This window comes from Molothrus ater, chromosome 8 (assembly GCF_012460135.2).
Source record: "Molothrus ater isolate BHLD 08-10-18 breed brown headed cowbird chromosome 8, BPBGC_Mater_1.1, whole genome shotgun sequence".
NCBI lineage: Eukaryota > Metazoa > Chordata > Aves > Passeriformes > Icteridae > Molothrus > Molothrus ater.
Window position 1 is genome coordinate 1838349 of NC_050485.2, and position 27264 is coordinate 1865612.

The 27264-nt window shown below is 45.6% G+C and overlaps 1 protein-coding gene across 1 annotated transcript; it reads left to right on the forward strand.

Annotated features, from left to right (window-relative positions):
* The first annotated feature begins 1048 nt into the window (after positions 1-1048).
* On the forward strand, positions 1049-19855 carry TSPAN15 (tetraspanin 15). The gene is made up of 8 exons (XM_036385903.1): positions 1049-1171; positions 5564-5749; positions 7595-7669; positions 9925-10020; positions 11626-11742; positions 14506-14553; positions 15915-16031; positions 19085-19855. The coding sequence occupies exons 1-8, from the start codon at positions 1076-1078 to the stop codon at positions 19229-19231; spliced, it is 882 nt and encodes a 293-aa protein (XP_036241796.1). The 5' UTR covers positions 1049-1075; the 3' UTR covers positions 19232-19855.
* The last annotated feature ends 7409 nt before the right edge of the window (positions 19856-27264 follow it).

Genomic DNA, 27264 nt, shown 5'->3' on the forward strand with positions numbered 1-27264 from the left:
TGATGGACCCTGGAGCAGGGATCCTGCTGATGGACCCCGGTGCAGGGATCCTGCTGATGGGCCCTGGTGCAGGGATTCTGCTCTGCCAGTTTTGGGATGCTCCACCAAAAACCTTCCCACGGGCAGATTTTTGTCCCGCCTGTTCTAATGGCCATGGCAGAGCTCTGGGGATGCGTGTGGCACTGCCAGATTCCTATGGGAGCAGCCAGATCTGCTTCTCCTGCAGGGATAAGCCCGAGAGAGAGAGAGGCCGGGCATTTGTTCGCCGAAGGAATTGAAAGAAAGGGGGAAAAAAAGAGAGGGAAGGGAAGGGAAGGGAAGGGAAGGGAAGGGAAGGGAAGGGAAGGGAAGGGAAGGGAAGGGAAGGGAAGGGAAGGGAGAAGAGAAGAGAAGAGAAGAGAAGAGAAGAGAAGAGAAGAGAAGAGAAGAGAAGAGAAGAGAAGAGAAGAGAAGAGAAGAGAAGAGAAGAGAAGAGAAGAGAAGAGAAGAGAAGAGAAGAGAAGAGAAGAGAAGGAGAGAAAAGAAAGAAAGAGATAAAGAGAGGAAGTGGCGGAAGTGGCGGAAGGAAGGAAGGAAGGAAGGAAGGAATAGAGAAAGAGAGAAATAGAAAAGAAAGAAAGAGAAAGAGAGAGAGAAGAGAAAGAGAAAAGAAAGAGAGAGAGAAAGAGAGAAGGAAAGAAAGATAGAAAAGAAAGAAAGCGAAAGAAAGAGAGAGAAAGAAAAAGAAAGAGAAAGAGAGAAGAGAAAGAAAGAGAAAAGAAAAGAAAAGAAAAGAAAAGAAAAGAAAAGAAAAGAAAAGAAAAGAAAAGAAAAGAAAAGAAAAGAAAAGAAAAAGGAAAGAAAAAAAGAAAATTAGAAAGATTAGAAAATTAGAAAGGCGACAGGCGAAGGCGCAGCCCTCCAGCCGCTCCCGCTGCCGCTCCCGGTGCCGCCGCTGCCGGAAGCGCTGGCGGGGCCCGCCCGTCGGGGCGGCCGCTCGGGCCTGGGAAGGGGCGGAGGGCCCGGGAGGGGAGGAGGAGGAGGAGGAGGAGGAGGGCCGGGCAGGGGCGGCGGGCCCGGCAGGTGCCGCGGGAGGATGGCGGCGGGGGACCCGGAGCAGGCGCGGTACTGCGGGCGGCTCTCGTACCTGTGCCTCAAGCTGAGCCTCATCACCTACTCCACCACCTTCTGGGTGAGCAGCGCGGGGCCGGGGCCGCTCCGGCAATGCAGGGGTGTCCCCGTGGCTGTCACACCCGGGGGGTCACACCCGGGGCCGTGGGTGTCACAGCCGGGGCCGTGACACCTCGCCGAGGGACGGACAGACTGGTTCTGGCGGATGGGGCTGGAAGTTCGGCAGGTGGAGATCGTTCAGGTGCGCAGGGAACGCGGCTCTGCCTGCGGGGCAGGTGGGCAAATGGAGCCTTTGCCCCACGGCGTCGCTCCCCGGTGCGTGGGGATGCCCTGAGCTCGGCAGGGTGAGGCTGCCGGGCTGGAGAGTCACAGCTGGGTGGCACTTGCTGTCCTCATCCAGGTGAAGCCAGAGAGTCCCGGCTGGTGGGTCCAGACTGTGGGCACTGAGTTCTGAGGTGTGGTAAATCCACACCAGGCACCCCCCGGACTGAAGGAGCCCTTGGGGCCCTTTGCAAGTGGGTCTTTCTTTCTCTCTCTTCCTTTTCTCTCTTTCTTTCTTTTATCTCTTTTCCTTCCTTCCTTCCTTCCTTCCTTCCTTCCTTCCTTCCTTCCTTCCTTCCTTCCTTCCTTCCTTCCTTCCTTCCTTCCTTCCTTCCTTCCTTCCTTTTCCCTTTCTCTTTTTCTCTCCCTTTTTCTTTGTAAGCACTGTGATTTTTACAGGTGCTTTTTTCAGGCACTGGGATACTGGGAAGATGCTGGTGTCAGAGGTGCTCAGGCAGGGATTTTTCTGTCTGGCTTTTTCACTTGAAACGCTGCTCAAGTTCTAGTTTGGCTGGTCTGTTTTTGTCTGACACAGTGTTTACCAGCTGGGAGCATAAGGCTTTTTTTGCTTGGCTGCGTGGGAGAAGAGGCTTAGATCCATCGGGTTTGATAGTGAATGTCAGATTCACCCTGGGATTTAATGAACAAAGACTGAAATGCAAAGTGTTAGGGTGTAATTCAGGCTTTTTTGGGATCTCGGATATCTTTTGTCTGTTTAGCCGACAAACCAACCCTTGGGTTAAGACTCCTGATGCTCCCTGTGTTCCTCCACAGCTATTCTGCAGTTGTGAGTTTCAGAAAAGGGAAAATTCCAATTTATTTATTTAATGCTGTGTTATTTTTCAGACCCTTTTTTGCAGCATGTCCCTCGCAGAGGTCCCTGCTCGTTGTCTGCTCTGCGTTTTCTGTCGGCAGCAAGGCCCTGGCTGGTGGGATGTAAACATTCATCTGGGGGCAGAGAAAGGGCCCTTCTGAATCCATCCTCGGAGGACAAAGCCTCTTTCAGGCAGCCTGAGGATTTTATTTACTCTTTGTAGTCGCTGGCTCTGGATTTTCAATGCTCTGCCCTGGTTTATAAACAAGAGCTTCCATTTGTTGGCCAGGGGAGATGGTTTGCTCTGGGAGGGGGGAGGATGGGGGCTGGGAGGGAGGAAGGAAGGATGGGGGATGACAGGGGGGTGTTTTGGGGTGGCTGGTGCTGGGCAGCGTCCTGCTGGTGCTGTGTGAGGTGTGTGGGCATCACCCATGGGGTTTCCTTTTGTTGCAGCTTAGCCAAGCAGATCTCATCGGCTGGAAATGTCACTTCTCTTCTCAGCACTGCTGAGTTTGTTGGTTTGGGTTTGGTTTTTTTCTTTAATCAGTGTAAATGGAAGTAAAGCTGTGGGAGTGTTGGCTTTCTTGAGTGTTGGGTGGTTTGTGGTTTGTGCTGCTGTTTGGGGCTTTGACCCGCTGGATGCTGAGTTCATTCAGTTCCCTCCCTGCTGCTGCAGTTCCTCTGGTACCTCATGAGTGATGAAGTCCCAGATCTGAGTCCCCAGGATGGATTTAAACCCCCAGGAACTAAATACCAACGTTATCCAAAGCAGAAAGGAAATTAAAGCATTGCTGGGAGTGCCAGGGGGGATGTTTGCTACTGCCTTGTGGTCTTCCCCTGTCACCCAGGGCTTTTTAAAAACTGCTGTCACTGTAACTCTTCCAGACACCTCTGGAAAAGGTGAACGGGGCTGTGATGTAATTTGGGGTGAATGGGGCTGTGATGTAATTTGGGGTGAATGGGGCTGTGATGTAACTTGGGGTGAGTGGGGCTGTCATGTAATTTGGGGTGAATGGGGCTGTCATATAAGTTTCTTGCCCAGCTGAAACAAAATCCAGCGTTTTAAACAGAAGGTGCTGTTGTTGAGCTTTATTTAAGAGAAAGAACTGTAAACACAGGGTTAAAGCTTCTGCTAATAAATGAATTCTTCTCCTTTCTCTTGGGAAAGCAGCTTCTGTGTGTGCAAAAGCCCCGGAGAAATCCCCTGGTATTTGCTGGTGGATGCTCACTCAGTGTGAGTCAGGGCAGTTGGTTTTTCCTGTGCTCACAGCTGGAATTGCCAGGCTGGAGCTGTGGTGAGGGATGCAGGATTTTGTAAACAGCCCCTGGCTCCCGAGGGAGGGGTTGTGTCCCCACCCCAGGCACAGGAGGGGAGAGCACAGGATGGGATGGCTGCTGGGTTTGCACATCTGCTTGCCTCCAGTAAATGCTGCTGTTGGTTTTACCAAAAGTTGGAAATATTTTTATTAAATGCTTAAAAAATAGAAGATAATGAAAGCATAAATCTGGGAGTGTGTGGGAGCACAGATGGAAGTGAAAATGGGTGAAGATATGTGTGCATAAAGATGCTATATCTATTTATGTATCTTAAGTTCTTAAAGTAGGAAGTATCTTGTCTTTTACTTACAGGCACCTTTTAGTCAAAACCCCCTGAAATTTAATGCTTTGATGAGAAAACTATGGTTAAGAAAAAAACATTTCAGTAAAAAGTTCTAGTCTTGAAACAACACTCTCATTGAAATTCTGATAATCCCCATCAAGCTTTAATACCTGTGGTTTATGTCCAGTGTTTGTTTTTTTTTTTTACTTTTTAAACAAGGGCTCTACCAGGCAAGAGTTACTGCTGTTAAAGGCACTTCAGTGTTTGCAGGAGAATCTGATTTTGGGGTTGCTCTCAACTCAATGTGGTCAAATTTTAAGTGGCTTTTTTAATAGCTTCAGTAAATTTCCTTTTTATGGGTGAACCCTTCTGAGAATTTTCTCTCTTTCAATGACAAACTGGTGGCATTCCCTACATATTGTCCTTTGGTGTCATTATTCATTTCCATAGAAAATCAAGAACTTCCAGTAAGTTGCTATTTATTTTAAGATATCCTATAATTAAAAAAGCATTTCAGCTGTTTGGCTCATGGACTGGTAACTCACACTGTGAGTCCCTCTAGCCCTTTGTCTGGGATATACTGTGTCCCATCCAAAATGAAGAAGTGAAGTTAAAAATTAAGAAGTACAATTAAGAAGCCTTGTTGTGCAGAGAGCAGGCTTGTGTTTCCTGTGGAAATGTCAGGTCAGGAAAGGGGAGTGTTGTTTATCACATTGCCAGAATGATTGATTTGTGTCTGCTCTCTTCCCTGATGATGTGTCTGGCTGTTGGAGTCGGCAGCAAAGTTTTTCCACTGCAATTTTTGTAATTAAGTATTGTGGTCTATTTTTAATTTTAATTAATTCAGCATAATTCAAAGTGATTTGCAGCACACTGTAGTTTTAATACCAAATGATTTAGACTTAACTAATTATTTTGACTGAAATATCTTTACCTTGTTAAATGAAATATGTCCCTTCCTATTACCAAATGATTTAGACTTATCTAATTATTTTGATTGAAATATCTTTACCTTGTTAAATGAAATATGTCCCTTCCTATTTCACTTGTCAGCTTTATCAGGTAGTTGCTCAAGGAAGTGATATAATTTCAAACTTGGTTGTTTGGTTTTGGGGTTTGTTTTTTTTTTAGTTTTTAATCTGGTGCCTTTCTCCTGCTGGCAGCAGGAGTGGAGGTACAGGAAATATCTGACTGTATTTACTGAGCCCAAATACAGTAAGAGTTAATATGAAGGGACAGACAGGCTGTTTGCAGACCAGCCTAGAAACTGGGTTCTGTTAGGGGCACATATATGTTTCTGTATATTTATACACACAGAGAGAAGGACAGACAGACACGCAGAGGAGGGTCATTAATGCCATGGCAATTGCTCATATGTGTAATATATGTGATCTCAGATGGGTAATAAATTACATTTCAGCCAGTGATGTATATTTTGATTAGTTTAACTACCAGAATGTTAAAACATGATGAAATATATTTTTGAAGTGAGCAACTTTCATTTTTTTTCCATCTCAGCTCTTTTTCTTCTTTAATCTTTGAGGTTTCTTTTTTGTTTTTAAATCCAAACTTCTGCTTTGGATGTTTCATTGTTTATAATGAATCCTGAAGTGAGCAGTGGCAGGTTCCTGTGTACTCACAGCCTGTCATCTCTGTGTTTATTTACTGGCAGAAAAAATAACATGTTATTGATGTTAAATAATCTGTTTCTCTTCCAGGTGATTGGAGCCCTCGTCCTCGCTGTTGGGATTTATGCAGAAATTGAAAGACAGAAGTACAAAACTCTAGAAAGTGCCTTTCTAGCCCCAGCAATTATTTTAATACTTCTGGGCATTGTAATGTTCCTGGTATCCTTTGTGGGTGTACTGGCTTCTCTGAGAGACAATTTATGCCTTCTGCAAGCAGTAAGTGTTGGATCTTTATTCCTAGTTTCTGCTTTTGCTTGTTGCTTTTCTTTCCACTGTCCTCTGAATTCACATCCAGAACTATGCCTGCACTGAAAATTATTTTAACAAGGTTTCTTTTTTTTTAATGAAATCTGAATTTAGTGGCTCCCTCCTTCAGGGAGCAGCAGCATTGGGTCTTGCCAGTGACAGGAGCAGTGAGGGTCTGAGCCCAGTGCTGGGAAAAAGGAGCTTCCCAGCAGTTCAGGTGTTATGGAAAATGAGCAGGAATGTGAGTTATTATCAGTCAGTGTGTATCTTGTGCAAACTCAGCTGCTGTCGTGCCTGTTGATGCTGGGTGTCAGCCCAGAGGAGCAGCTCAAGGGAAAAGCCCTGGCTCAGTGGCCAGAGTCTGTCTGTCCTCCCTGGGCAGTGCAGTGCAGAGGGGAGATGGAGAAATGTGTGTTCAAAGTTAGACCTGGAGCTTTCAGAGGGTGAAATGGAAGGCACAGGGTGTTTCTCCCCAGTGGCTCTGAAAAGGTGAATTTTAGGGAAATTCCTGTGGTTGCAAATGGAAGCTGCACATGTGACTAATTGAAATTAAGGTGTGCAAGCTTCATTTCCACCTGCAGAGAATCACACAGAGTTTGGGCTGGAAGGGACCTTTTAAAGGCCACCTGGTCTGACCCCCTTGCAATGAGTGGGGTCACCTTCCACCAGACCAGGCTGCTCCAAACCCAACCCAGTCTTGTCATGTCAGTTCAGTCTAACAAAATGCTAAATCCCTGGTTTGTTATGGAGGGCAAGGCCAGAAATAAACATGGATTTTGAAGTTATACTGGAATTTTACTGAGGCTTTACCCTCCTGAGGCTTCTTCCCCACTGAGCATGGTGGTGTGTCAGATGCCAGGAATATTTTCTGTCCCCATCCTGGTGGCAAACCCAGCTGGGCACTGAACAAAGCAAGTCCCTGATGCCAGCTTCCCAGGCAGATTCCAGATTTAGCAGGAGAAAAGACACCTGTCTGGTGAATTCCTGACACTGAGCACACAGGAGTTAAAACAGCTCTCAGGGGAGAGCATGAGGGATTATTTTCAGACAAGGGATCTGAAAACTTCGCTCCTGATGAAGCTCATTGTTACACAGCAGACCTAAATTCACTCAATGCCTTTTATGCCTGAAGAGTTGGAAAAACATTTCACATACTGGCATGCAGCAGCTCTCTCACAGTGCAATGGATTTTTTCATGTTTTTCACATTTTGCACACGCTTTGTTGGGCAGTCATGGATGCACACATGGTTGTGTGTGAGTGCACTTGTGAGCACGTGTATATACACAGGCAAATAAATGTGGGAAGCAACACATAAAAGCTACTAAGCCTGGAATTTTGCTTTGATTTAGCACTGGCAGTGTAGAAGAAGGTGGTTTGGATTATCTTAAGGTGTGCTGCTGCTTTATCCACTAATTGAAAGCTAACAGGTAAGTGCTGGTTTTGTAGGAAGCAAACATAAAAAAATGAAATGTGGTGTGGTTTGCAGCAGCCCATCAATGTGCTTCTCTGGGATGCTGGTGTGGAAAGGAAAATCTTGGCAGGATAATTTCATCTAATGGTTTTGAGTCTGTTCAGAGCAGAAAAATAATGTGCTTGCCAATTGGGCAAAACCCAGAATAATTTAAGTGAGGAAAAAAGGCTTTCTCGTGACACTGACAGTTTCATAAGAACAAACCTATAATTTTGTGTTTTCCTTTAAAATGCCATGCTGAAAGCCAAGTCTATTGGCAATAGAATGCTAGACTTAAAGGAACTAATTGCAAGAGTAATTGGAGTTGTGGCTAATGACTCACATGCACTTATTTGCTTGTAGTTCATGTACATCCTTGGAATCTGCCTGCTGATCGAGCTGACAGGTGGAGTGGTGGCCCTGATCTTCAGGAACCAGGTGAGCTGCTTGCTTCAGGTGCTGGCATGATTGAGCTCTGCTAAACAACAGCTGCTGCCTTGCTTTGGAAAGCCAGGAGTCTGCTAAGGAGGGCAGGAGCCTCCCCTGAAATGGAGAAAATGAACCCCCCCTCCTCAGAATTGCTATGGATTTTAAATTAAGGGGCTCTCAGGCAAAAATACAGGAGCAGGAAATAACAGTTCTTTAATAGGGAAGAAAATAAAAGGATAAAATAAACAATGCAGTACACTAGAACAACAGTGCCAGAGTCAGAACCCAGCCTGACACCCTGTGGGTCAGGGTGCTGGCAGCAGTCCCATTGGAATTGTGGCTCAGCCCTCCTGCAGTGCCAGGGCTGGCTCTGCTGGAGCAGGGATCCTGGAGAAAGGTGCAGTCTCTGCCTCTGCAGATCCAGGGCAAGAGGCAGCTGCTGTTCCTCTGGGCAATCCAGTGCAGAAGCTGTGCTGGGGTTCCAGAATCTCAGATTATATCCAGGTAGGAATGCTTGGCTCCTCCCTCTGGGCTCACATCTCCCAATGGGATGCTGTAGTTCTTACCAGCCATGAAGGGACATTCAATAGCTGTTATCAGCAGATGGTCCCCCCCCCAGGGAGGAGTGGTTGTGGAAGAGATAAGGAAAGGCTTTTCAGGGCTCAGCCATGGGCTTTGCTACCATTCTGGAGAGGAATTCCAGGTTAAGGAGTTGGAGGAAATCTGGTGGCTACAAATGTGCAATACAGGCAGAATGAGTTTCCAGCTCTTGGTGGATGACAAAATGCTTTCTTCTGTTTTGCCATCTGGGTCTGACTGCTGATTTGGGGTGTTTCCAGAAGGATTTGGAGGCTGTTGTTTTTTAATGGCCAAATGTTTTGCCTCAGTTAAAGGACAGCTCTTCCCTGCCCACATCCATAAGCAACATAACAAATTTATACAGGAGACTCCATCATTGACAAGCATCCTATAACTATACTCAACCCTTCATTTTTCTGCACCAAAAGCAGCAGACTATGTTATTCAGTTAGAAATGCTTTAAAACATAAATGTATTCACTATGGCAAGTACTAGATGCCTATGCTTTGATTTATAGCAGGACAGCTACACTTAGGGACAGCTTTCTTCCCTTGTTTTTCAAGGTTAGTGGAGAAGTTTGGGTTAGTATGGGGAGAACAAAAAAGTATTTATGGAAGCCTAGTGTAGTAGCCTCTATGTATGTCCTGTTTGTTTTGTATGTCATGTGCATTTTCCCCATTTCTTTCTCTACTTCTTTTGCAAATCTGTAGAGTCTAAATGAGGTTTTTGACCTGTTAGGAGGGTCCTGTGTTACTTCTCATCACTTATGTGATAGTCCTTTTTGTTCTGCTTAGTTTGTGGCTGTTGCAGTTTGTAATACTGAGAAGATGAGTGTGTATTTCAGATTTTCTGACCTGTAAGGCTTTAGCTTTGTCATTTCAGCAGCTGGATTGAAAGGAAAGTTGTTACATTCTGGTAGTGATTAGTCCCTGGTTTTGCTGTGCTGAGATTATGCTGGATCTTGAAAACTAAATACTCTTTTTTTTTTCCTTTTCTCTCATCTTCTGAACTTTAAAAACAGTTTGTTGATTTAATTTTAGTATGCCATGCTGAGGAGACACCATTTTATATCTGCTGTCGCCACACTGCCATATTTCTCAAAACAACCACTGTAAAACATACAAACACACCTTTTTTCCACTCCATGTGGAGCAAAGCTCTCTATCTGGCAATTAGGAACTCTTTAGAAAATCAAATTAATGGAAAATTCACGGAAAATAAAATTCCTGGATGGTGGTGACACAGCCAAGTCTGGTTGCTCAGGGCGTGGTGCAGACCAGGGGCCGAGATCCACCACCCAACGCCACTGCTCTGCCATCCAGGAGATGATGAGGAGGGTCCCCAGGGACAGGATCCTGGGCTATCCATGTCCCAGGGTGATGGGACCATCTCTGGAGATGCTGGGAGGTCTCAGCAGTGAGAGGTGTCACAGTGCTGGAGCTTGCCAGCCCAACCCAGCAGTGAGGCTGCTTCCCCGGAGGAGAACAGATGGTTGGTCCCTGCAGGATTTGCTAAAATTTGTTTGTAACGAGTGTTTTGGGTTTTTCCTCTAAAAGAAAGGAAAAAAAGCCTTTTCCTTTGTGCTCATCAGTTACACTTGTCACTTTAAGCTGCTCTTCTAATTCTGTTCCAGCCCATGTGCCCATTGTGCAACCCATGGATCTTGTTTTCCTTTTGCTTTCTAGACAATCAAATTTTTGAATGATAACATTAGAAGAGGAATTGAGAATTACTATGATGATTTAGACTTCAAGAACATCATGGATTCTGTTCAAAAGCAGGTTTGTTGGGGTTTTTTTTCCCCCTTGGGACTAACTGAGCAACAGCTTTGAGTTTTTCCAGTGGTGTGCCAATCAATTTGTTACTGATGAGAGGGGTGAGATCTTGTGTGTCATCTCTTTTGGTGTTGCTGCTGAGGTCAGGGCTCATCCAGCATTCCAGCTGGATTTAAAACCATTTAAATGGTTTTAAAATTTTAAACCCTCTTACATCACTGCAAAAAGAGAGGCCCAAAATGCAGCTTTTGCCTTGGCAGGTGCAATTCTAATGTTCAAGGTCAGATCCTACAAACCTGTAGCTTTGTAGTGGCCCCACAGCTGGATTGAGGTGAATTCAGCCTAAATTGCAGCCATGCCTGGCACTCAACACTTCTGCTGGCTGGTGCAGGAGATTGAGAAGCATTGGAAAAAGAGAAATAAAGAGAAATGAGGTGGCATTTAGGCTGCCACAGTTGTGTGGCTGCTCGAGGGCATGCACAGAGCTCTTTAACAAGGTGGTTATTGGAGGTAAATACCACTGGAAGGGTATTTACCTGTCATTAAAATTCAGAAACTGTGCTGAGCCCAGCTGGGCATTACCTAATGGCACGTGGTGTTGACTCACAGGCTTTTTCATGTTATTTTTTTAATAAGGCTGATCTGTTGAAATGTTTATTGGGTAACTGAAGAGCTCTGCCATGCAGCTCAGAGGCTGCAGGAGAAGCAACAAGTGTTCAGCAAGGTGATGTCAGGGCCCATGTGATGTCTGTGACCATGCCAAGTAATGGTTATTAAAAAATTGACTTAGGAAGTGATCCATATGTTCTAGGACATGGTTATGGAGCTGGCAGCCTGCTTTGAAAAACAAAGTTAGCATGGAAAGTCTGTCAGAAGCAGAGCATCCTGAGGAAATTTGGTCATTAGACTTCATAATGCTTTAATTTTTCCATGCACTGCCCAAAATGATGGCTATGTTCATGCTAGTGATTAAATGAGCTCCTCCTTTCCCCTTCGTTTAAATTATAAAGGGAATATTTATATTAAGTCAGTGTAAACTTAAGAGTATTTGTTTGCCAGCTTTCAGTTGTTCTAAATTACACCCACAATGTTTTGGTGAGATTAATTTATGCCTTGGAGCAATGCTTTTGTCTTTTAGATCCAGTTGGAAATGTGGTTGGAACCCTTAAAACAACTGCAGAGGTAGATTGCAGGTCAAGATAGAGTCAATGTAAAAGCACTGCTGAATGATGTCCAGAGCTGGAAAGAGAATTTTTCAGCTCAGAAAAGATGGGAGGTGGAACTTGGCACTGAGTACTTTGCTCTGGCACCCTGGGTTGTAGTTCAACAGGTGACAGAGGAGAATTACCTTTATCTTTAATTCTTTTTAATTGTATTTATCATGTACATTCATACATGCCATGCTGATAAAATGATAGGATTTTTTGGTAGTTCAGGGCTTTTAAAATTGTTTCATTCTTACTTTGTTTTCTAACTTGTTCAAAGAGTTTAAGGTAGAAATTTTCTTTTCCTATTCCTTTTGTAATCATAGAACCATTTGGGTTGGAGAAGACCTTAAAGATCCTTGAGTTTTTTGTCTTTTTTAAATTTTATTTTTATTTTTCTCTCCAGTTCAAGTGCTGTGGTGGTGAGGATTATAGAGATTGGTCCCAGAATGTGTACCACAACTGTGAGGCTCCAGGACCACTGGCTTGTGGGGTGCCCTACACTTGCTGCATCAGAAATAAGGTGAGTCCTGGCACCTCAGCATCACTGGTGTTCACCCAAAAAGGAGCCTGGCTTTAGGAAATCTGGGGCAAGAAGTGAAGGAAAATGGGTTCTTTCCTCCCCTGATGGATCTGTGGGTCTTGACAGCTTGAAAGGGAGGAAATAATGGATTTGATGTATTGGATTTTACTGAGCCACTCCCCAGCCCAGAAGGGATGTTGGGAGCTCCACTAATCTCGTGGCTCACCTGAACCAGAGCTGTTTAAAATTCACTTTTGCTGGTGTTTTCCCCAGGGTTTGCTGCTCCAGCTTTGCCAGGAATCCTGGGACCTGGTGGCTTCCATGGCTGGGGGTTCAGAGTGAATTAAGAACCACTCAGAATGACCTTGTCATCTCCAGAATAATCCAAAAATGTGACCTCAGGGTGAGGGCATGCTTGTGGGCACAGGTCTGCCCAGTCTACCCTTGAAAACCACCTGCCTGTAAAATCCTGGAGGGACTGGAGTCTGGACCAGTCTGTGATTAACTGGTCCCAACTGGTGCTGGCAGCACCAGGGGCAGCAGTTGATTTTCATGCAAATGTGTTTTAATTAATTCTGTAATTCACTGTTCTTCATCTGAGGGATGCATGTAATGCTGAATTTGAAAAAGAACAATTCCTCAACTACTCCAGTACAGGCAGCCCCTGCCTCTCTGGGGTTTGGTCTCCAGTCTGATCATGAGATAGAGAGATTGGGTGTGTGGAAGAGCAGAGTTTGTGATGGGTATCCTGCTGTGCCTGCTTTGGGCTGCCCTTTCAACATCTGCCTTGAGCGTGGCTGTTTAATTAAAAAAAAAAAAAGGAAAAATAGATGCAGTGGTTGTGTAAGTAATCCTGCTAGGTGTTGCTGAGAGATGTCTATCACAGGAAGGTGTTTATTACATGTGCACACACATTTTTGGTGTGTGGGAATGGGTCTGTTTAAACCTGTGATGAGCTTTGATTTAGTCTCAGAAACCAAAGCTGAACATCATGCTTTGAGTCTTAGCTGTTTGAGAGCAAGAACCTGCAGCTGGATGGAGCAGAACAACTCAGGATTTTGCCTTCAGGAAAGGGAAAGCACTAAAATAAAAACTTCTCCAGGGAAAACCACTGAAATAAAAACTTCTCCAGGGAAAACCACTGAAATAAAAACTTCTCCAGGGAGTATATTCACTGACAGCTGGGGAAGGGAGGGTTAAGCTGCTTGTGTCCCATGAGGTGTGAAGCTCAGGGAAGGTAAAGGAGGGCAGGGAGAAGCCCCAGATGGAAGAGTGCTCCATGCATGGTGAGGGCTGGTGGCTCTGGGCAGGAGATGCTGCTGCTGAGCCCTGTGTGGAGCCAGCACCAGGGCTGTGCATGGCTGCCCCAGGAAAAAACAACCAGAAGGTGCATCAATCTTACTGTGTTTGACAAATCCTTCCAAATACAGGCTGGTTTCTGTCCTGGAAAGCTGCAGATATGGTTTGTGATTACTCATGGGCTTTGTAGTCATGGAAAACTCCAGCTAATGTGGGTGCCTGGGTTCTGATCCTCTGTAAAAGCCTCCTGCTAACAGCAGCCAGGGCTGGGGGGGCTCTAAAGGAACTATCTTCATGTCAAATTATTTATTAAACACTTACACTAGTGGAGCAGATAGAAATTATGCTTATAATCTTCTGTTTCCAATGTATTTATATCCTCTGTGTGCATTTGCTTATGCCACAACGTCCTGTTACAAATTCTGTGTTTAAAGCTACAGGATGGGGCTGCCCTCCTTGTGGTGACATATTTTGGAAGTGACCACGTGTCTGTCAGTCAGGCCTCAGCCATTTGGGGAACATGAAATCACTCACAGCCAACACAACAAGCTGGTGTCCAGTTCTGGTACTGACTTCCAAGTGGATTTATTCCCTGTGCTTGGCAGAGGGGTGCCCCACACAGTTCCCAACAGCCCTGTGGAATAGTCTGAGCTTTTTCTTCTAGGAATGTGCTGAACAATTGTGAATTGTTTGTCAGACAGTTGTGTGTTCAAGGTGAGAGTCCAGCTTAAAAACTTCTCATTCTCCTCCATGCCTTTGGCTTTGTTTTCTGCCTCCTTTGATGCCAGTGGTTTTTTACGTTGGATGATTTTCATTTTCATGATTTTCAGGTTGGCTTTTCCAGGCTTTCAAGGTAGAGCCTTGGAACCCACAGAAGGCATTACATGGCTGCAGAAAATGTGTTAGTAATCTGTGGTGAATGCAAGCACTCAGTCACTTTTGAATATATGAGTTTTATATTCATGTGTATAATGGTATTGTATAGATATTGTAATGAATTTAGTGTTGTAAACAGCATTCATAGTACTGGAAGTTATTTGGACCTGAAGATATTTCTGAGCTTAAATTTGTCATCATCTTGGCATGAAGGCTGTGTTAACCCCTGGTTTTAGTACTAAGGTGTGTTAAGTTCTTAAGGCTTTAAAAGGAAATCCAGCTGTTGATTCTGTGGAAGCAGCTGTGTCACACAGCTCTGTCACAGCTTGGTTTGGATGCTGGTGCCACCCTGCTTTGGTTGGATAGGAATGGCTCAAATTGTCAGTGACACACTGACAATACTTATTGCTCTAAAATCATGGGGAGCTCTAACTAACTCTGACACTGGGGCTGCTGGGATAAACTGGTGTTGGACTGGCAAATAACCCTCTCATTGCTTTTGTATGAGCTGGGTGAACACAGGGTAAAAATAATATTTCTGTGATTTTAGTTTCCTGCTGCAGTTCATATTTGTTGTTTTCTTTTCAGACAGACATTATCAACACTATGTGTGGATACAAAACCATTGACCAAGAGGTAACGTAGCCACTGCCCACCCTGGCGTGGCAGAGGGTGCTGCTTCTTTTTTTGGTCTGTTATAAAAGTGTTTTCTGTGTGCTTTCATCTGCCAGGCAGTTAAATTGGCAATTAAAATGGTTCTTTTTTCCTGGAATAATTTCCATATATGAGAAAAGCCTCATATTGTTTGATTTTTGTATCTTCCCTTTTCATTTTCCTCGATTCCTTGTTTGTTGGCAACTTCCCCGTGCTAATTGCACAATTAATGCACAAAAAAGCTGCTTTCAAAATTTGGAGCAGTGACTTGAGTTGGGGAAAGCTTTTAGTACATAAAAGTCCGAGTTTCTTACTGAGTAAAATTGGCATTGATAAAAGCCAACTGAGCTGTTTTTAAGTATTTTATACCCCAGGAGTGGGTGTTTTATTTTCAAGCCTGTGGTGGCACACCTGGAGGAGCAGTGGGATTTCCCTGGCTGCCTTCTCCTCCCTCCAGGAGTGGGATGGGGCCTCCTCCTTCACCCTTCCCTTTTGGGAACAGCCCCCGAGACCCCAGAGGAGGGGCTGCAGCTCAAGGCGGTAATTGCAGAGTGATTAAGAAGGGGAATTGGTAATTGGATCTGCCCTGAGTTCTCCACTGCTGGCCTTGGAGTGCTGGGAGGAGGCAGGGCGGGGGCTGGTCTGGAAATCTCCTCTCCCCAGCTCATTTGAGGCACTTGGAGCACAATGCCAGCCCGGGTTGTTGGTTTTTGGGATTACTGGTTATCTTTAAATACAGCTTGTCTTCATTCAGGTTCATTGATTTGTGGCTTAATCACCTGAACGCTGCAGCCAGGCTCTAACACGGAGCACTTCAGCTTCTTCTTAACTTCATCCCATTCACTGCTTAGGACCCTCTGCAGCCTCAAGTGCTTTTATATTATGGGTTGGGGTCAGGGAGCAGCACAGCTTGCAGGACTGAATCCGAAATCCTCTTGTTCCTGTCCTTTATTGGGTCTTTTTGCAAACAATTTATGTTTTTCCGCTGATGTATTTTCAACTTGGGAGCAGAGATGAAAGCTGAAGAGAGACCTCTCTGCTTGCCAAGTGGTCTTAAATGAGGATTGGGTGCATTTCTTGTTGAAAAATAGCTGTAACAAACAGGTTTAAGGCAATGAAGTTACTTACTCGGGTGTGGAATAACTTTTAAAAATAAGAGTGATTTGTTGAGGTGTGGAGCAGCTTAACAACAGATGGAAGAGTTACTGATGAGGTTTTTGTTAAACTCGGTGGCTTTAAAGAGGTGGGAAGGCAAACCACATCTGGCTGCCTGAGTTTTGAGGTGCCCCAAGCATCTCCCAGCAGTGGAGCTCCTGTTGAACCCTGTCTCTGGTGTTTTGCAGCGCTTGAGCGTTCAGCACGTGATCCACGTCCGAGGCTGCACCAATGCTGTGCTCATTTGGTTTTTGGACAACTACAGCATCATGGCTGGTGTGCTGCTTGGCATACTGCTGCCCCAGGTAAGAGGGTGTCCACTGTGAGGGGGAACATCTGGTTTGTCACTATGTGAAATACCATCTGACCATAATCATGGTTTTCTTTTTGAATTTATTGTAACTGATAAGCTGGGGTGGCATTCTGGCATTTGAATCAAAATCTCATTTGTCAGTGTGTGAAATCCCATTTGACCATAATCATAATTTTCTTTTTGAATTTATTGTAACTGATAAGCTGAGATGGCATTCTGGCATTTGAATAATTTGTCAGTATGTGAAATCTCATTTGACCATAATCATAACTTTCTTTTTGAATTTAATGTAATTGATAAGCTGGGGTGGCATTCTGGCATTTGAACCAAAATCTCATTTGCCAGTATGTGAAATCCTATTTTACCATAATCATAATTTTCTTTTTGAATTTAATGTAATTGATAAGCTGGGGTGGCATTCTGGCATTTGAACCAAAATCTCATTTGCCAGTATGTGAAATCCTATTTTACCATAATCATAACTTTCTTTTTGAATTTAATGTAATTGATAAGCTGGGGTGGCATTCTGGCATTTGAACCAAAATCTCATTTGCCAGTATGTGAAATCCTATTTTACCATAATCATAATTTTCTTTTTGAATTTAATGTAATTGATAAGCTGGGGTGGCATTCTGGCATTTGAATCAAACATCTCATTTGTCAGTATGTGAAATCCCATTGAATTTTGAATTTAATGTAGCTGATAAGCTGAGATGGCATTCTGGTCACTTAGTAGCATCACTGTTGCAGGGTTTGGTGAGGCCATTTGCTTTTTCTTGGGTGTTTTTTTTTGAGTCCTCCCCTATCCATGACACCTGTGACTCCCTAAAGCTGCAGTGAGGCAGGCTGCCTGTGCTGCCTGCCTGGGGCTGGGCCAACATCAAAAACCACTATTAAGTCCTGTTCCCTAAAAAACCTTCGTAACCTAAAAAAAAATTACACTCAAAAACCTAACAAATCCACAATTACTTAATTAGCCCATCTTTAAAATACTACAAACAAAGCTACAATTTTCAACAATAACAAAACAAAACATTTAAAATCCCTGTCACATAATCCCATTGCTTTGCAGAGATAAACAAAACTCCACAACTTTGTGGAAGTTTCTGTTTATTACAGTGCTGGACACATGTGGGGATTCCTCTCCCTGACAGACATGTGCACCTCTGGGAACTCTAAGATTTTTAAGATTTTTTTTTTAATCTCTCTCTCAAATCCATATGCATGCAATTTCACAATAGGTATATACATATTCATTTTTACAAATTTCGTGTGATATTTGCCGTTAATTCTTCTTCATCAGAAAGAATTCCTAGGTTAGGTTGGCCTGCTCTCACAGCAGCTTCTCTGTCTCCTTGTCTTCCTCTCTTTATCTCTGTCTTTTGGATGAAGTAGTTTTTCTGAGTTTAGGCTTTTTATGAGAACAGGCAGTCAGACTAAACACCTATGTTTTCAAACTACAGACTTAACTCAAAGATGTACATTTCACTTAATCAAAATAGATTTCTACTCTGGAAAATTTCTTCTGTTTCACCATCATCAACCAAAAAAATAATAAAAAAAAGCTAACCCTCACAACCTCTAAACATAAATCCTAAAAGCATAACAAGAAAACACCTACATACAAAGAATCTCTATATACAACAAACCCAATAAAAACCCATAAAACAAAAAACGCAACGCTTAAAAAAACCCAATAAAAATAAAATAACTGCTCAAATAATCTAAACACTATAAATCCAAACTTAATACCATGTATGTGGTGGTGTTCACAGGGGTCCCAGGACGAGGGAAGAGATGAGAATCTTGACTCCATGTTTCAGGAGGCTGATTGATTATTTTATGATATATATTATATTAAAAGAAAATGTGATATTAAAACTATACTAAATCATCAAAAAGCTTGCAAGGAAAGGAATGGAATGATAACAAAAGCTTGTGACTTTCAGAGAGTCTGAGCCAGCTGACTGTGATTGGCCATTAATTAGAAACAACCCCATGAGCCCAATCCCAGATGCACCTGTTGCATTCCACAGCAGCAGATAACCATTGGTTATTTACATTTTGTTCCTGTTGCATTCCACAGCAGCAGATAACCATTGGTTACATTTTGTTCCTGAGGCCTCTCAGCTTCTCAGGAGAAAAAATCCTAAGGAAAGGATTTTTCACAAACGATGTCTGTGACATCTCACCATCATCAACCAAAAAATAATAAAAAAGCTCACAACCTCTAAACACACTTCCTAAGAAGTATTACATGAAAATACCTATATACAAAGAATCTCTATATACAACAAAAACCAAATAAAAAAGCATAAACCAAAAAATTTAATGCTTAAAAAAAATAACAACGGCAAAAATTGTCTTCTCAAATAATGTAAACCTATAAATCCAAACTTAATACCATGTATGTGGTGGTGTTCACAGGGGTCCCAGGATGAGAATCTTTACTCCATATTTCAGAAGGCTGATTTATTATTTTATGATATATATTATATTAAAAGAAAATTATATATTAAAACTATACTAAAAGAATAGAAGAAAGGATTTCATCAGAAAGCTTGCAAGGAAAGGAATGGAATGATAACAAAAGCTTGTGACTGACCAGAGAGTCTGAGCCAGCTGACTGTGATTGGCCATTAATTAGAAACAACCACATGAGCCAATCCCAGACCCACCTGTTGCATTCCACAGCAGCAGATAACCATTGGTTACATTTTGTTCCTGAGGCCTCTCAGCTTCTTTCCTAAGGAAAGGATTTTCCATAAAAGATGTCTGTGACATCTCACCATCATCAACCAAAAAATAATAAAAAAGCTCACAACCTCTAAACACAATTCCTAGGAAGTATTACACAAAAATACCTATATACAAACCATCTCTATATACAACAAACCCAATAAAAAAACATAAACTAAAAAATATAACGCTTAAAAATAATAACAATAGCGAAAATTGTCTTCTCAAATAACTAAACCCATAAACCCAAACTTGATAGCATGTACATGTGTGCTATAACCAGCCCCTTTTGTGGTTCCTTGGCAGTTCCTGGGGGTGCTGCTGACGCTGCTGTACGTGACCAGGGTGGAGGACATCATCGCGGAGCACAAGCTGGGCCAGAGCCTCTTTGGTGGGGCTGCTCCTGCCCCCGACCTGGCCGGGGCCGGCTGCTGCATGTGCTACCCGGGCTGATGGGGAGCCCGGCGCTGCCAGAGCAGGCACACCCGGCTGCTGTGGGCTGGCAGGCACTGGGGGCTGCAGCAGCCACAGTGGGGAGAGCCAGGACACAGCAGAGGGGCCCCGCGGGGCTCTTGGGGCATTAATTCCTTTGAGTGACTGCTGGGATAACACAGCCAGAGAAACTGGAGAAGAGCTGAACTTCCATTTCCAGGACGTGTCTTTCCATCTCTGGATGTCACATTAGTGTTTGTCCTTCTCCAGCTTTGTTTCCTTACTCCTTCCAGAGAGATTTCTTGCTGATGCACACGGTGAACATGAAAGCTGTGTTTAATAGTGGGGTTTTATGCTAATCATGATGAATTTACTGACAATAATGGATGTGATGCTGATCGCTTTCATTGCTCAGTGCCTTTCAATAACGGGGCAAATGCCAGTGTCAAATCAGTCAGGTAATGCTTGATCTATTTTTTAATGCAGTTTATTACTGTGTGGCTTTTGTATAAACTTACAAGATGTTTGAGTCTTGGATGTACTGTATTTTTCCCCTTTAGTAAATTAACTAGGTGATTTATGACTTTATATTTTTTTGGAGTTCTGTATGTCAAGATGTTTCTAAAATTTACTGTTGAAATAAAACCAATGAGTCGTTTTTTCTTAAAAAAAAAAAAAGCACACGGGTTTTGTTTAAAATGATTTTTATCTTCTTGTGTAAGTTAAGGCTGTCCCTCAAATGCTGAATCAAAAGGTAGAAGTGGCAGGAGCTGTGATTCTGGCTTGGGTGCTGCCTGCCTGGGCTTTTGGAGAGTCACTGAACATCTGTGCCTCCCTTGCTTCTCTCAGTCCACCAAGAGCTCTGGGGTTTTTGTAGATGTTCCTTTGTCCTCAGCATTTCTGTGCACTCTCTCCAGCCCCAGACAGGCCTGCAGGCAAAATGCAAAACCTAATTATCATTAATATTGCAATTAAACCAAAGTCAGGATGAGAATAAAGCAGGTTTATATCCTGAATATAAATCTCTTCTCTTCCAAACACTCCACTAAGAAAAACAGGGCACCATCTGATTTTATTCTCTCCTTGCTGCTTTTTGTTGTTGTTTTTTAAAAAAAATTTTCTTGTCCTGGACATTTTTTTCTGCTTTCTTCAAAACTCAGCGTTTGCTGCTTAACTCTCTGCCTTCACCAAGAATTTCTGAACAAATTTTGTGCATTTCCAGGACTAAAAAAGGATTCACCCGTTTCCTGGGATGGTTTCTAGGGACAGAGATCCCAGTGCAGCAGGGGCAGTGCCAGCTCCGCAGCACGCTCTAGTGGCTACTACTTAACATGGCTACTACTTAATATTTAATTGCTCCTTTTCACCCAAAATGTCCTGGTCTCTGTCTTGAATAATGTGTTCTGGTAAGTTAAAAAGCAAGGTGTGTTTTAAGGGTGGGTTTGTGTACAAGGAGAGGGAGGAGGAGCAGCTTGGGAGGATGGCAAAGTTGAAGCTGGAGTTGGTTTGTAGCAGGGACTGGGCTGGGAAGGTAGGAATAACCTTCCATCAATGGGGAATTGGTGACAAAATTAAGGGGGGTTTATTTTAATAAATTTATTTAATTTATTATTTATTTAATTTATTATCATTAATAAATTATTATTATTATTAGTAGTAGTAGTAGTATTTTAATAAATGTAAATGTGGGGGTGCTGTGAAATACGAGATAGCCCAGAAGCCAGGAGGTGGCACAAGTGTGGTTAAACTTCAGGTGGTTTAAATGAACTGGGGAGAGTATTTTGGGATACAAGAGGGCAATTATCCCTTACAAAGAAAATTTGTGGGCTGTACTGAATTTTCAGCCATCCTTCACGGTGTTTGGGTGGGAGTGATGTCAAGCTGACAATCCCAAAGTAAACCCTGTGTGATTTTGTTTAAGAAATGATTGATTCAGAAACTCCTGACCCTTCCCATTCCCTAGGACCTGAGGAAATGAACTCTTGGCTCACAGGCCATGGGGACTGGAGGGAGGGAGGGAGGGATGATGCCTGTTGGGAGGTGGCTGGAGGAGAGAGATGCAGCAATTCTCTGCTCAGCTGCCTTCTCACAGAGCTGATGAGAAAATTCTCTTCAGGTGGGTGAAGAATGCTGATCTAATTTAATCCCTGTCCTCCTGGCAGGAGCAGCCTGGACTGCTCCTCACAGATGCATCCTTGACCTGGTTTAGGGAAATGCTCCTTGGCTGCTCCCTGAAAGCCTGAGACAACTCCACAACATCCCAGAACTATGGATTATTCTTGTGTGTGTGATTTTAAAGCGCTCTGACAGCTGTGAGCTGCCCGTGGTTCCTGCTCCATGTGTTCCTGCTTTCCATCAGGGCTCAGAAAAAGAGATTTACCTCGTTATTCCATGAGGCCACAGAGGCACAGACTTGGCACAGCACCTGGGTGAGCTGGGTGCCCATGCACAGGATCTAAAAAGAAGAAATAAAAATCAATAGAAATCTTTAATTAGCAGAGGAGAGATGCCGGGCAGGTCTCCCTCTGGTGGCACTCATTAAATCCCTGCTCGCTGGGAACGAAATCTCTGCATCCACACATGCAGGGTTTCTTCAGTGGCCCTTTCCCCTGCCCTGCTTCGAGAAGCTCCTTTGGGCAGGCACAGCTTCCAAGGAAATCCCTGCAGTGATCACCATCTGCTCCTGTGACGCTCAGGACACAGCTGCTGTACTTACAGCTTCACCTTCGTTCCTCAGAGCTGGGATGAGCTAAATTCCCTCTGATGGGGAAAAATATCAGTGTTTAGGATGTAAAAACGATTTAGCTAAAAGTTGATTTGTAGATTTGTGCTCCTAAAGCTCTTTTTTTCACTAGGGCTTCCTGGCATTCACGACTTTTCTGCACCAGCTGATTTTCCAAAGGTTCTTGTGTGGGTGCAGGAATTGAAATAATGTGGAGGGTGCTGAACTGCAGAGGGCAGGTGCTGCCACTTGCTGGGCCAGGGAGATATCTCCACCACAGGAACACCCGTGGCACAGGAGCTGCTTTGAGTCTGCATCCTCATTTAGTGCCTGAAGAGGGGGCAGCATCTTCATCCTTGCTGGGAGAGCTGTGCTGCTGTTTGTCTGTCAAAATTGCTGCTTAAAACTGACCCAGCTCCATCTGGGTTGGCACTGGGGATGGAAGAACTGCTTGGGTTTGGGTTCAGCTCCTGGCCTGAAGTGTCTCTGCAGCTCCAAGGGACAAAGCTTTGCCCTGCAGCAGCACTCAGAGCCATCGGCAAAGGCAGCTGTTAAATGCCCTCAGGAAAGTGAGAGACCCCAGAAATTCCAGCCTGCTCTTTTGCAGGAGGTACCTTTTTTTCCCTGTGGAAAGTTTTATCCTTGATGAAGAGCTGAAAGCTGCTGTGCTGGGAGAAGAGGGGAGCCCACCTGCCGGGGATGTGCACACCAGGACAAAGCCACCTCATCCTCCTGGGCACTGGGGACTGCTTTTCTGATCCCAAGCCCACCACAGTGCTCAGCCCTGCTTGGAGATTCAGCAGCAGGGTCCTGGGATGGGAGTTTTGCCTGGGGAAGCACAAGGAGCTCCTGGCTCCTGTTCCCAGGATGCTGGAGCAAAGCAGAGCAGCACTGCCTCCTCCAGCTTGAGGCTGCACCTTCCTGGGTTGAAATAAAGGGAGGGGTTTGGAGGGAGCTGGGGAAAACCTGCTGGCTGCAGGGCAAGAGCCAGGGGCAATGGAGCCCTCTGAGCTCCCTGGAGCTGTGTGCAGGCCCTGGCAAAGCTGAGCTGCTGTGGAATATTGGTTCTTGGAGAAATCTGTGTGTAGAGCTTGGAAGTTTCTGTGGTTTTTACAAACATAACTGGGTTTTGCTGGCTGGGGCAGCTGCCTCTCCCCCTCTTTCCCAGCAGGGGTGTTGTGCTCTCTGGTCCCATGCAGCACACTCCTTTGCTGGATGGGGAAGCTCAAATTCTCAGAGCCTCATGCTGGTTGCTTGGAAAGGTGGAGCAGAGGTGCAAACCATGCCTGGAGCTTGGCTGGATGAGCTGGGGAACATGGTCCTCTGGAGAAATGGCCAAGTCCATGGTGGAAGGGGAGAAGGTGCAGGTAAGGAGCATCTGTGTGAGTTCCAACAGCCTTGTCCCTCCTGATCAGAGGAGCACAGAGCCTGCAGGAAGTGTCCCTCAACCCAAGGCCATTGCTCAGGCAGAGCTGGTCCATCCCATGATGGTCTCCAGCTTCCCATCATTTGGTGTTTCCTGAAAGAGTGTGAGTTCTGCAGGAAAGGGAGGTGAAATATCCACCCCATCTCTGGGATGAGATCTCTAGGGATGAAGTCTCTGGGATGAGGTCTCCAGGGATGAAATCTCTGGGGATGATGTCTCTATGGAATGAAGTCCCTAGGGAATGAGGTCCCTGGGAATGAGATCTCTGGGGAATGATGACTCCAAGGGATGAGGTCTCAGAGGATGAGGTCACTGGGAATGAGGTCTCTAAGGGATGAGGTCTCTAGGGATGAAGTCTCTAAGGAATGAGGTCTCTAAGGGATTGAGGTCTCTGGGATGAGGTCTCTGGGGATGAAGTCTCTGGAATGAAGTCTCCAGGGATAAGGTCTCTGGGGACGAGGTCTCTAGGGATGACGTCTCTAAGGAATGAGGTCTCTGGGGGATGAGGTCTCTATGGAATGAGGCCTCTAGGGATGAGGTCTCAGGGGGATGAGGTCTCTAAGGGATGAGGTTTCTAAGGGATGAGGTCTCTAGGGATCAGGTCTCTATGGAATGATGTCTCTAAGGGATGAGGTCTCTGGGGATGGGATCTCTAAGGCATGAGATCTCTATGGAATGAGGTTTCTAAGGGATGAGGTCTCAGGGGGATGAGGTCTCTAGGGATGAGGTTTCTAAGGGATGAGGTCTCTGGGGATGAGCTCTCAAGGGAATGAGGTCTCTAGGGAATGAGCTCCCTGTGTCTGCACACATATGTGCCATGGGATCATCCCCTAGCCCCATCCCAGGAACAGGGACGGCCCCAGGCTGGCTGGGATGTGCTGTTTGAGCCTCCCCAGAGGAGCAGTCCCCTGGCCCAGCAGTGGAAGGAGAGGTTGCCTGCAGCACCCCTGTCACCCCTGATCCTGCCAGCCCAGCCCTGTGAGCGGGGCAGGATGTGGCCCTGCCACCCCCAGCCCGGTGACAGCAGCGGCGGCACGCCAGCCCCCCACCCCAATTATAGTTGGGTGTCGCAAAGGACATTGAAAAGCAAGGAGGAGAGCTGTGAAGAGGGTCATTTCAGTGGCTCTTTCTCTCTTCTTTTTTTTTCCCCCCCGAGAAGGAAGTTAGAAAAGCAGAGCCCTCAAAGCCGCATTGAAAGGGTGACAGAGACGGGATAAAGCGTAAGACTGAGGGAAGGAATCTCAGAGCACTCGCCACGGTGTTTTAATGATCTGTTAACAATTGCCCCTTTCAGGGGAGAACATATGGTAGATGGTTTGCTTTTTTTTTTTTTTTTAAAAAAAGGACAAAAAAAGAAAAAAGAAATTACTTCAGAAACTTAAATGATGGTGGAAAATGGTGGGGATTGCGGTGAAGAGCTGGGGGAGGGAGGTGTAGCCCCCGGACTGAGGGGATGTCAGATGATGGGAGGGTGTCAGATAATGTAACCCTGAGCACGGGGGCTTTGCTGGAGCCAGAGACCCCAAAAAACCCCAGAACCTGCTGGGGGGACTGGGGCTGGTTGCCTGCCAAAGAAGGACAATGATGAGGGAGCTGATAAACCCCGGGAATGCTGAGACCCTTCAGGACAGGGGCTGGAGCATCCCTCCCTCCCCCAGCCCAGCTGCGCGGGCAGGGCTGCGCTGCTCCCTCCCTGCAGCTGGGGCAGATGGTGACAATGCCCTGGCTGCACGCAGGTGGCCAAGGCTCCGAGCTTTCCCTGCTGTTACCTGCCTTGAGATCATTGCCTTCCTCCCACTGCAGCCTGCTGGCGCGAGTTTAGATTGAGCCTCACCGAAATCACACACACAGGCTGCTGGTGACTGCTCTTGCTGCAGCTAAACTGCAGTTCGGCTGCAAACACACGGATTTTTAAAAAAAATAAATTGCAAATACATGATCTTTTAATTGAAATACAGGAGTCAGGCTGGGTGCCCAGCTTCACAGAGGTCCTGGCATGGGCTGGCAGGAGGGGCTGTGCTGCTTGTGGCCTCCCCAGGTTCATGACACACCTGGGCTGGGGGAAGCAGATGGTCCCATCTGGATATAAAATCCTCTCCTACTCAGCACTGCGGCAGGGCAGGACAGGAGGAGGCTCCCATTGAAAGGTTGGGAGTTTGGCAGATGGAGCTGCATGAAGGGTTGGGAGTGCAGATGGGCAGGAATGGCTGGGGAATGCTGCAATGGGGACACCCGGGCAGGAGGCACCAGGAGAGAGGTGTGGGATGTGGGGAGGGAGCAAGGGAATGGAAAATTAGGGAAACTAGCAAGGGAGCAAGGGAATGGAAAACTGGGGGAAATAGCAAGGGGGCAGGGGAATGGAAAAACTGGGGGAAATAGCAAGGGAAAGGAAAACTGGGGAAAATAGCAAGGGGACAAGGGAATGGAAAAACTGGGGGAAATAGCAAGGGAATAGAAAACTGGGGAAAATAGCAAGGGGGCAGGGGAATGGAAAACTGGGGAGAATAGCAAAGGGGCAAGGGAATGGAAAACTGGAAATTAGCAAGGGGGCAAGGGAATGGAAAACTGGGGAGACCAGCAAGGGAATGGAAAACTGGGGGAAATAGCAAGGGGGCAAGGGAAAGGAAAACTGGAAATTAGCAAGGGGGCAAGGGAATGGAAAACTGGGGAGACCAGCAAGGGAATGGAAAACCAGCAAGGGATGATGCCTCCCGAGCCTGAAAGAAGGGAGAAGAGGGAAGGGTCAGGGAGGGGATGGGGTCATGCACAGGCAGTGTGGGTGTGGCTGGGATTGCTGTGGGGCTCCAAGCACATTAAACCCTGCGGGGCAGTGATGACAGCACTGCGGGGATGTGGATGGGGATGGCACAGCCAGGAATGGCGATGGGAGGAGCATGAGCGGCGTGAGGCCAGGGGGGAAATATCCACACCACAGGTTTGAGTCACATCCCTCTGGCAGCCGGGTTTGGCTCGAGCAGGGACCCTGCACCACACTGGGCACACCTCTCTGTGCTGGCAGCGACCTGGCACCAAATTCAGTTGCAAAGAAAGGGTGAAACACCCCCCTCGCCCCCAGTCTTGCTCTGTTCTCATGTTGAGGGCTTCGATGAAGCTCTCTGGAGGGGTGGGTGTGAGTCCATCAGGGCACCTCTGCCCCTTTTCCAGGTTGTTCAGGGTATTTCCTTTCAAACTCCTGGTTTTTAGCAACTTTTTTTGCTTCTCAAAAGCCAGCTCTGGTGGGTTCTGGTGTGATCAAAGTCTGACCAGTGGAGCCTCTAAACCAAGAGAGGAAAGCACATCTTTAACCGTTTTTGGAGGCCATTAAGGACCATGTGTCTGTTTGATGGGCAGCTGGGGAGTGAGGAGTTTCAGGGAGAGCCCACATGACCAGTTTGCTGTGCCTCTAACCCCATCATGCATCAAAATGCCAGAAGTCATCTTTTTATCCTTACAGGAATGAAGGGCTGGTCAGGAAGGTGGCAGTCTGAGCTCAGCATAGCCATGGCCTGTAATTATTCACTGGTGGCCAAAGCAGAGTTGGTGCAGATGAGCTCTGAAGCCTCGAGTCTGTGTTGCCCAGCTGGTGGCTGGCAAATCGACCTCTGAGTGCTGCTGGATTCTGTCAGAGCTCACCAAAACTCGGTGTAAAGCTTAAAGAACGTGGAAAACCCAAGTGAAGGAGATGTGTAACCCACCCTGTCTGCCTAGGCTGCCAACAGAGTGCAGGAGAAACCCTTTTTTTCTGGCAGGGGAGACAGGCAAATGGGGAGGGGAGCAAGCCTGGCAGAGCTGGGAATGACAGGAGGAGGCTGGCTGGCTCCCAGAGAAGTGAGGACCATCCTGCCCTGCCTGGGTAGATGCTTGGATGGCTGAATAAATACTTTAAGGTGACAGGTTTCACAGGAC

Coding starts and splice junctions, on each gene's coding strand:
- TSPAN15 (XM_036385903.1), top strand. CDS start 1,076: ATGGCGGCGGGGGACCCGGAGCAGGCGCGGTACTGCGGGCGGCTCTCG. Junction 5,750..7,594: donor ATTTATGCCTTCTGCAAGCA/GTAAGTGTTGGA, acceptor ATTTGCTTGTAG/TTCATGTACATCCTTGGAAT. Junction 16,032..19,084: donor TTGGCATACTGCTGCCCCAG/GTAAGAGGGTGT, acceptor GTTCCTTGGCAG/TTCCTGGGGGTGCTGCTGAC.